This window comes from Lucilia cuprina, chromosome 6, assembly GCF_022045245.1.
Source record: "Lucilia cuprina isolate Lc7/37 chromosome 6, ASM2204524v1, whole genome shotgun sequence".
Taxonomy (NCBI): domain Eukaryota; kingdom Metazoa; phylum Arthropoda; class Insecta; order Diptera; family Calliphoridae; genus Lucilia; species Lucilia cuprina.
In genome coordinates this window covers 64,416,430-64,427,883 of record NC_060954.1, presented here as the reverse complement: position 1 = coordinate 64,427,883, position 11,454 = coordinate 64,416,430, and the positions used below count along the sequence as shown (strand labels likewise).

Genomic DNA, 11,454 nt, shown 5'->3' with positions numbered 1-11,454 from the left:
AATCGATTTCCTAAAACCATTCATACACAATTTATATGAATTTTAAGTAGTGTAATTTACATGTTTGGATGCTTAAATTAGATGAGTGTTTAACATTATCTTTGCTTTTTTAACGTATAAAAGTCGTGGGTCAAACAATAAAATTTTTTTATATCAAAAATATTATTTTTGTTTTAAACAATTTTAAATTTTGTTAGAGTAAATTTTGAAACTTTAGAGCATATACCATAATGTAAATATATATTATAAGAGAAACCAATTGCTAAGAATATTTTTCTTTTATTAATCTTTTATATGGTTAATATTGTTAAATCATATTGTTTTTTGGTAGTATACACATAAAATACAATTATAATTTATAAAATGGTGCATATCGTCATCTAAAACGCAAACGATCCTATTTAAGATTTTTAAAATTTTACTGGAGAAGTTATAAACGATTTAAATTAAAAAGTTTGTTTATATCAACGCGATTTATTTTGTAGAAAATAACCACATGGTTTAACAGTAAAACCTATCAGTTCTTATGATAGTTTACAATTGCGTATATACAAATGAAGAAATTGGACCTTTTACCTTTAATATTTAAATGATTTTGTAGATGGAGCCTTTTGTTTTTTTTGTGGAGAAGTCCAAATTAACCTGTAGACATTTGTTATGACTTCTAAAGAGGGTATTACCTTTGTGCGGATATTTGAAACGCACAAAAATATTGGTGATACCCGAGGGGTCGGACAAGGCTTAATCAACTTAGGAAATGATGTCAAATAAATTACGGTTTTAACCAAAATATGGTCCTATTTGCATTAAAATCAACTATAATATCGATTTTGAATTTTTTGTTAGTTAGGGCCGTTTGCGTTTCAGGTGACGATATGTACATACATATGTAGACATTTTCTTTTCCATAACAAAATAAATTATCTGCAATTAAAAATGATTAAATAATTAAGTATCTTAAAAATAATAGGATAACGAGTATTTGGTTAATTATACTCAAAAATTATTGTTTTGCAATTTGCTAAAGCAGTTATATATACATTTTATTCTTATTAAATTAAAATAAATTATTACAATACTAATACACCTAAAAAACATTTATTTGAAATTATACTTTTTACATATTATGTTTGCATTATTTATGTTATGACTGGTATGACATAGCTTTCGCTAAACGGACTCTAAAATCACGATATAACATTTTACCGCCTACAGGTACACGACTTAAATACATGTCCAAACTCATTAAACATAAGGCCTTTCCGTTCATTGGAAATTTATGTGTCAATTCTGATGTTACTTCCAGTCCCTCCGAAACTGCCATATAAATAAGCCATTTCCGCACATCAGTTCGTGTCCAGTCTCGAGGATCTAAAGGCAGATCATCATAGCTGGACATACCATTCAGTATGTCAGTTCTTGTAAAGTTTGTATTCTTTGGCGGGTGTCTTTGAATATTATGATATTGCTTTCGATGTAGGTCATAGTATGGATGATTAATGTTGCAATTTCTTCTTACATGATGAGCTGGTGACGTGATAAATTCTATCTTTGAAGACCACATCTCATCTAAATCTGAATCTGTGGAGCAAATCGAATTAACCTCTGACAAATCCAAAGGTGGCACTCGGCCTGCATATTTTGAATATGAAGATTCAACTTCCATCTCGTTTGTAGAAATATTGGCAGATCGTTGAAACAATATTTTACAAAACTGTAATTAAATGAAAAAAAAACAAATTAATATTAAAAAGTTATAAAATAGACTACACTTAAAAAATACATTTCCCTGCGAAAGCTTAACATTCTTTCATTAGTAAAACTATTCGAGGCTAATTAGTAATATTTTTAAATTTTTTAGTTTTATGATAAGGATAATTTTAATAGTTCACATATGTATTCCCTGATAAAAACATTAAAAAAAAAAACAATTAAGAAAATATTTTTAAATTTTTTAGTTTTATGATAAGGATAATTTTAATAGTTCACATATGTATTCCCTGATAAAAACATTAAAAAAAACAATTAAGAAAATATTTCTTTTGTAGTTATTAATATTTTATTACGTTTAGTTTTTGATAAATGTACTAATATAACATTTGTTTGACTTTGTTCCTAAATTTGGAATTTAACTTATAATATTAGTTTTTCCGCGATAACCTTATTTATCAGATGTTTGAACTAATTAAAATTTTTATAAATTTTTTCCATCCTAGGTTAGATTCTATATGAGATCTTTGGAAATAATCAACTTGCCAAATTCGAGAGGAAAAATATTAATTGAACTATAAACTTAGTGTCAACCTATATTTTTATAGTACTACATAATATAATATATATAACACAAGTTATCGCAGAGACATAAAGTTACCGGTGTTTTCATAATTAAAAAGGAGTTGTGCAAATTGTCCGAAGACTATAAAGTTACTTGCTCAATTTATTTTTTTAGTTTATTTGAGAAATATTTACACACTAGTTTTTTTAAGTTTTTTTAATTCCTTTCAAATGTAACTAAATTATTAATAACTCTGTTAAGAATAAAATGTAAGTTTACAAAATTAAAAAACAGTCTGTCACTAACTTTTAAACCTTCATTTTTATTTGTTTGTCCATAGCTTTAAACTTTTGGACACTATTCGTTATTGTACTAACTAAAGACACTTAGAATATAAATTCTTTACAAGCTTATCCTTGTGACTATAATAAAATACACAAATTGGGACAACATTGGTTAGCTGATGTAATTATACACAGTATGGTATATATCTCGTTAAAGTGCCTGAATAGGAGATGGGTACGACAGCTACAAAAGTTGGAACACTTTAAAACATAACCTCACATGAGCTGATACGAAAACACGAGGTTATTGTAGACAACATGTAACTTTGAACAGTTGTATGAGGTAATACACTACACTAGTGCGAGTGAGACGAAAAATTGTCGAAAGCCAGGCAATAAACACAATCCTGAACGCGTTTAAGAAATAATCGCGATGACGCGAGAGTTTTTCCCCAACTCAGACCGGAATTACGACTCTAATTTCTGCCCCTTGATCCAAACGATTAAAACGAACGGATTCATTAGTTGTTAGGGTTTGTTTATATTCACACAAAATATTTTGAATGTACTATCTAAAAATTTGTTTAATTTTTTTTAACTATAAAATTAAAATACAGAAGGAAATACAACTGCATTACCACCAACAAATTCAACCATATAACCACCCTCAAACAAATATAAATACTTTATCTCGTTTCTGTTGTTTATATGCTTTTCACGAAGAACAAACATATAGATTCGGATCACGAAGATATCTGTGATCTTCTAAAAACTAAAACAACAACAAACATATAGACGGACATACAGAAGACGGAAAAGCCAAAAAAATAAAATTAAATGTTTTTATTTATAGTTTACACTTAATTTTTAAAAATTGTATAAAATCTTTCCTTAGGTTCTCCCTAAGGAAAGCACCCAAGATTTTAAAATTATTGCACAAGTAGAACGTAATGCAAGTTAAAACTTATTGTTAATGTTTTAAGTATGTATATTGTTTAAAACTAAAGAGAAAAAAATGCACAATTACAAAAAATAAAATGACGCGTTTCCTGTCATTTACTTTTCTTATGAGCAGTAAAGAAGGGAAATACAAATTGTACCTATTTTATTTAACAAGCAGTCGGGCATGGTCGATTATATGATACCATACACCAGCAATTTAAAAATATTATTGATAAAGAATAATTTTCTAAAACAGGAGTTAGGATAAAATATGATGATATGCAGGACGGATTTATTTTTAAATAAAAGCTAGTTAGATTTTTATCGTAATACTAGTAGTTATAAGTGTTTTGATGAGCTAATAACACAATTCGGAAGGTCCGGTTGTATAATGCAATGTGCAATAATGGATCTGCTTCAACCATTTTCAATAGGCATCGTCGGTGGGACGAAAATTTTTTAAATTGCATATTAGACGTTACAAATATCAGACCAAACACATAATACCCATACCACTATGGTGGTATAGGCTACAAATAAGCGTGCGCGGGTGTAATTTTGAGTTTGGTTTGGTGGCATAACATTCAGTGCGTAATTTACTGGCTACTTCCTGTATGTGTTCCTCATTTCGGAAAACTACGACTTTCTTTCAATAATACACTATACAGTTGTGATGAAAAATATACATAAGTTTTGCTTCTGTAATTTTCAGGCGAATAAATTTATACAATATGTATATTGTTTGTATATGCATGTATATTTATAGGTACTGTTTGCACAAAATCCTTTCAAAAAGAAAGCTCTAAATGAAACTGTTCTAAGCTATGATGATATGCAGGACGGATTTATTTTTAAATAAAAGCTAGTTAGATTTTTATCGTAATACTAGTAGTTATAAGTGTTTTGATGAGCTAATAACACAATTCGGAAGGTCCGGTTGTATAATGCAATGTGCAATAATGGATCTGCTTCAACCATTTTCAATAGGCATCGTCGGTGGGACGAAAATTTTTTAAATTGCATATTAGACGTTACAAATATCAGACCAAACACATAATACCCATACCACTATGGTGGTATAGGCTACAAATAAGCGTGCGCGGGTGTAATTTTGAGTTTGGTTTGGTGGCATAACATTCAGTGCGTAATTTACTGGCTACTTCCTGTATGTGTTCCTCATTTCGGAAAACTACGACTTTCTTTCAATAATACACTATACAGTTGTGATGAAAAATATAAATAAGTTTTGCTTCTGTAATTTTCAGGCGAATAAATTTATACAATATGTATATTGTTTGTATATGCATGTATATTTATAGGTACTGTTTGCACAAAATCCTTTCAAAAAGAAAGCTCTAAATGAAACTGATCTAAGCTTTCTTTTAAGTAAAAAACAAAAACATCCATTAAAAAAATAGAAGAAAATTAAGTACAAAATATTGAAAAAAAAAATATTTTTGAGTTAAAAAATATTTTTTGTATAGGTTTTCTTATAAGCCAAAAAAAGAAAAAAGACCCATTTAAAAAAATATACAAAATTTATTTTTTTTGACGGAATGAAGAAATATTTATCAGAACTCCTCTAGACAATTTGCTATTACAAAAGGTAAAAGTTACACTTATTGGGAAAAAACCCTATATGACCAAAATGTTCAACTTTGAACCCCCTAAGTCCGGCAATTCTTGACTGATAGAGCTGAAAATATGTGCCTACTATCCAGTAGTACTAACCTTAGTGCAAATTTTGTCAGAATACATTTTTTGAGTTGGGCTACTTGACATGAAATTAATCATATGTATGTATATGCGTTTTTATTGTTTTTATTTCGTCTTTCATTTCATACAAGGATCATAACTATTTATTTCTTAACAGTCGTTAAATAAAATTTTGTATTTACGAGGAACTGCAACATGAAACAGATCAGTGGCTATGTTTTTTTAAAGAATTTTTAGAATAAGTTAGATTGCACACACATGAAAAAGCAGCTGCTCTCCAAAAATATAATAATAACAACATAATGATGCATAAGTAATAAAAATACAGCTGCTTCACGAAATTATCTTTGTACACAAGTCATCGATTAATGCACGTAATACCCATGTTTATTTTTTGAATATAGTAAATACATAAATATGTATATGTTTATGTATGTATGTACATTAGACCGACTTACAAAAATAGTGCTTGTTACTCTCAAGGTATATTAATATACTTTGGTCACCCTTTTAAGGAACTTAAAGGTGTTTATGTTATATGACATTTTTTAGAATTTTAATGCAAACATGTGAGTATATATATTTATATATATTGGTATATACTACATATACAAAAAATAGATGTGCGAATTCAAAAGTATTAAAAAAAATTAGTTTTCGAAAATATTTTTTTTTTTTTTTTGGTTTTTTAAAGGTTTAGAAAATGTTCAAATGTATATGTAAATTATTAAAATATTGAAATTACATATTTAATATAATGCAATTATACCGATTTTTTTAATTTTTCAAAATTCCATCTTGTAAAAAGAAGAATTTTGAAACAATTAAAAAAAACTTTTATTTTTTTAAACTACTCGATCTTGTTTTAGCTACTTAATTCAGTAGTACAACAGTTTTTCACTGATAATAACACGTCATTGGATCATTTAAATAATATTTACACAATTTCATGTAAAAAAGTATTTGCTGTCGCACATTCTTTGTACAATCAGGGCAATGCATATTTTTGGTCAGTAACTCAAAACAACTTTTTAAAATTTTCTATTTGAAGCATTCCGTTCATACTTTTTAAAATATAATATTTATGATTTCACAAAATAAATCGACACAACTAAGCTCACGAAAGTCCATCGATAGACTAAAAAATATTTTGGAACCATCAAGACCAAAACTGTCCAGCTCACGAATATGGACAGCACTTAACCCAAAATATTTAGGGTAACATCATATGACATAACAACGAATATTTTAAAGGTCATTCTTTTAAGTCGGCTTAATATACATATATGTATATGACGTGAATTAAACTTACCACTTCTGATTGTGATTTCCAAATGCGTATGTAATGTTATCGTATACAGATACTAAGATTCATTGGAGATTATCAAATTTCAAACTATTTTCTCGGTAAATATAGTTTAATTGGTAAATTGTTGGAAATAAAAAGGTGTTGTCTAACGTTTATCCTAAGATATTTTTAACAATTTGATTTCTTAAGCATAATTATTATTATTTTGAAGTTGTGCATACAAATGTATCACGTTTTTAAATATTTGTATTGTCATCGGAATTTTTAAGTTATATTCTACTTGCAAATATACATAAATAGATATGTTTGTACAGGTGAAGGTAGGAATGTATATTATTTAAAAATATATTAATCCGTTGTGGACTAGTTGTTTATTTTTTTCATTTGCAAATTTTATTTTGTACTTATTTTATTGATGAATATTTATAAATAGTGAATAGTTAGGTACACCTTTACGTTAATTTATATTTCGCAGATTCTAATTTTGGTGATTTTTATTAGCATTTAACTAATTCGTAGGTATAAATAATCCACTATTAAACAACTGAACGTGTATGATTTTTGTTATAATAATGTAGTTTAGTTTACATTATGTACATGCGTATTAATGTATGTCTAATTTTTTATTATTATATTTTGTTGAACTCTTATATTTTTTTGAACTATTCGTTAGTTTTTTCACACGCGAGATCTTTTAGTTGTTTCTCGCACGGTTTTAACTTCCCAACTGAAGATGCATTTATCCTCACTCTGAGTTTTGTTAGTTTGTTTGGAATTATTTGACTCTCACAGACAGCGTTACCGTTGGATTTTTTTCAAGTCGTACAAAAAGGGAATTTTTTGAAAAAAAAGTACAAAAACTGAATTTCAGATACAAATGCAGAAATCGCAATAAAATCAATAAAGGTGCAAATGGAAACAACAAATTAAATTTTATAAGTATAAAAGTATAGTCGGTGTAATGATAGTGAGATTCTCTAACCAGCATGAAAATAATTACAATGTGTTTTATTTATTATTTTTTTAAGAAAATTTTTTTTCGATTTGCATATGAAAAACTAATTTTCTGAAGATAGTTTTATATGGGAGCCTTCTTTTCTGACATAGGGATAATATTATCTACACTGGAAAGGAAAAAAAGTATGTGAAATACATTTTTCGTTTTTTTTTTTCGTGCAAAAAACTTGTTTATGTAGAATTTCATCGCTGTACTCACATTTTTGAGTCAGTAATAAGGGTAAATTATGGACCCAAATTTAATAAAATTATTTAACCTCCAATAACACTTTTTATGTCGAATTTCATTGCTATATACGCTTGCTAAGGTCAGATATGAGCATTAAAGTAATTTTCTGAAGGGGACCTTATATGGAGGGTTGGTTCGATTATGGACCGATCCTTATAAAATTTAAGATCCCATAAAATATATTTCTGTCGAATTTTACCGCTATAGAAACTAAAGCTATTTATGTAAATTCAACTCACACGAATATTTTAATGTGTTACAAATGGAATGACAAAACCAATATACCCCCCATATTTTTTGATGGTGGGTATAAAAAGTACTTTGTGACAATGTGTCTTCAAATGAAAAAAGTGACTGCGATAAAGCAGCTGATTTGTTTTTGTATTTTATTTTTGTGTAGTATGCTTTCTGTCAAAAGTTGTTATTGTTGGTATAACCTATAAATGTAATCAAAGCTGTCTTTTTAATGTGTAAAAATTGATAAAATTATAACTTTGTTTATTGAAAATTAAAAACACTTACTTTTTCATGTTCTTTATTCATTTTCTTAAATTGTATTTCAAAAAACAGCTGTTTTGTTTATGTTTGTCACACGAAAATAGAGCACGCTCTAATCGAAAAATTTACAAAAGTATTTGCACATGTGTTTTACATATGCAATGTTTCATTTGTATCAGACGATATGTACAACTTTTACAGATGGAAATTTTGACAGTACATATGTACGTCGAATAGTACCTTTACATGTTATGAATGTTATTTGTTTACATATCTTATGCCATTTTTGACATTAGTCTGATTCTAGTACAAAAACAAAATACATGTTGTTTTTGCATTGCTGTAGTGATGCAGTCACCTCTCTAATTATGCCATGTTTATTTGTTTATTTTTATATGTCAATTTTGGCAGTAAAGTCAGTATTACAAAAACAACAAAAGATGTACATAGGGTGCAATTATAAGGTGAAGTCAATTCAACAGCTTATAGATATTTTTTTTAATGAAAGTTGTATACAACTGTCAAAATGAGCAATTTCAAGTTGCCAAATGCACAAATTATTATATTATTAATTATTAGAGTGTTAATTTAATTTTCAGGATACCAAAATAGTTTAAATTTTTAATTAAAGAGCAATTGTTTATATCTTTTAAATTTACGTTAAATATTTATGTACGGACCTCATAAATATTTTTCATGAAAACTGTTTAAATTGTAGTAATAAAAAATAAAATTTCCGCGCAATAACACAAGTGTGTTTTTGAGTTACATTTGTAGAAAAAGCTTTATAAAAATATAAAATTACATAAAATTATGTGTATTTCTAAAAAAAATATTTATTTGGCAATTATAATTGATTACATACACAGTGTAATGAAAATATATTTAAAATACAATTTCCAATTGTATTTTATTTAATGTCATCTTCATGGTTAGTTATTTGCGGTATATACTAAAAAGGCTATAAACTTTTGTTGTTTTTTGACTTCACATTCAAAAAACAGGTCTATTCCAACAACCAGTTTTCGAATAATTCGAAAAATTTCAATTTTTAAAAAACCGGTTTCGAATAAGGTTTTGTATAAAAAGCAGTTAACCGGCTTTTCTTATTTTATTTTATACATATTTTATATATTAACAAGGAATTTTATTGCTTCGCCCTCTTAAAGTGTTACATAATCCTTAGATAACTCTTTTAAAGCTATTTTAAATGAGAAAGGTATTAAAGAAAAGTCTAGCAAATGATGAAGTACATAAGTATTAAAGAAAAGTCTAGCAAATGATGAAGTACATATTTCCTTATTTTATACATACTATATATATTAACAAGGAATTTTATTGCTTCGCCCTCTTAAAGTGTTACATAATCCTTAGATAACTCTTTTAAAGCTATTTTAAATGAGAAAGGTATTAAAGAAAAGTCTAGCAAATCATGAAGTACATATTTCCTTATTCACATCATTTTTGATAATGAATTCCATCATTGTTTAACATCGGATATTAACTATAACTCTTGGTTTTTAACAAAATATTGGAGCATTTTTCTTTTTTAATTCGATTTATTGAAAATCTTTACATATTTGTGTTATTTTGTCGACATTTTGTAAACATACATACATAATTGTATATGTATTATATAAAATAAGGTAATTAAAAAAAACAGCCATTCAATATAAAAAACCGGCTTGTCGAATACTTCGGAAATATGAAATATTCGAAACTGGTCGGTTTTTGAATATTAAAAAAAAAAAGGTTTTCGGTTTCGGTTTTTGAATACTCTATTGTATACTTTGTAAAAAAGTGTATTTGTTGGCAGAGTGGTCTTTTTAATAAAGAAATTCGCACATGTCCAACATTTATCCACATAAAATAAATATATATTACAACTATAATATAACAATAGCAAGACAGAATTTATAGAAAAGTTTATTCTCATTTTTATATGCTCTTAATTATCACACAAAAATAATAAATAAAAATTAAAATAATTGAAAACATTATTTTTTAATTGCACTCTCTTATTTTTAAAACAATTTACGGCTGCAATTTATGAAATATTAATGAGATTTTCGTAATTTTTAATATAGATGTTCAAAGTTTTCCTTTTATAATTTTTCCTTAAATTACAATTTACGGCTTAAAATTTACTCTCCTCAGTGATTCTACCTGGTTATAGTTGTGTATTGTGATTACCAGGGAAACCAAAATATGCATATGCATGTTTTTTGTGGTGCTTAGTACGATTTGACTTTTGTAGCATATTTAAGGCATATTTACATGTGACTCAAGCTCAACGTTTTCATTATGTGAGGAAGTCACATATTTATTTTTTATATAGTATACAAATATTGTTAAAATACAGTTCCAATTTTAACTATTAACCAATTTCCATTAGTCAGTAGCAGTTTGATGGCAGTAAGGGCCTATCCGTTTACATTTTGTAGAGGAATTTACTTTTACATTACAGATTTTTATTGTGATACTAGTATTTATAAGTGAATTATTGACATTCATTATCTAAAAGGGACTAGGTACTCCAATTTTTGGAAAAATACTAGAACATTTAATTAAAAAGATAAAACGATTGTATTAAAAGTTTCCTTATTTCTTTCTTTATTTCTATTGAGAGTACATGAAAAAGTATATCGTAAAATTACAGACTCATGAGTATTAGTAATGTTTTTTATTGCAATTCTTTCTTGTTTCTGTTGTTATTCTTACTTAATTACTTTTTAATTCGACTTTGTTACTTACAAATGAAATAAATTCCTGTTGAGCAGGACGTCCCTTTGTTTGTTTCTAGTTACTTCCTGTTTGTCGTCTATTATAAACAATTATTTGTGTACACGTCGTAAAAATACAATATGCCCTTCGTTTTGTATTGATTTTTGTCATGTGGTATTCCATTTCCGCTTTGTATAATCCGTTTGTGCGTGAGTTTCATATCTTATATTAATTTCCATTGTTGTAAGTTGTATTACTTTTTCTCATTGTCCTGTTTGTATGAGTTTTGCTACTATGTGAAACAGCTGATCAAATTTACGTTCATTACCAATTGCCTATTTGTATGAAATGTACATACATACCCTGCAGTACGACGAACTAAGTTAATTAATAGTAAATTTTTAACCCACAAGCAATCGTGAATTTACATATTTACTGGTGAATTAAACGTGGGTAGGTC

General features: G+C 27.3%; 1 protein-coding gene across 2 annotated transcripts; it reads right to left on the bottom strand.

The window, feature by feature from the left end:
- Positions 1 to 264: 264 nt before the first annotated feature.
- Positions 265 to 11,222, bottom strand: LOC111687051. Of its 2 annotated transcripts, none has more exons than XM_046955364.1 (2): positions 11,025 to 11,222; positions 265 to 1,714 (listed from the first exon to the last, which is right to left on the bottom strand). In XM_046955364.1, the coding sequence occupies exon 2, from the start codon at positions 1,664 to 1,666 to the stop codon at positions 1,145 to 1,147; it is 522 nt and encodes a 173-aa protein (XP_046811320.1). In that variant the 5' UTR covers positions 1,667 to 1,714; positions 11,025 to 11,222; the 3' UTR covers positions 265 to 1,144. The 2 variants fall into 2 exon arrangements, with proteins under 2 accessions (XP_046811320.1, XP_023305231.2); XM_023449463.2 differs by lacking the exon at positions 11,025 to 11,222 and adding an exon at positions 6,530 to 7,248.
- Between the last annotated feature and the right edge of the window lie 232 nt (positions 11,223 to 11,454).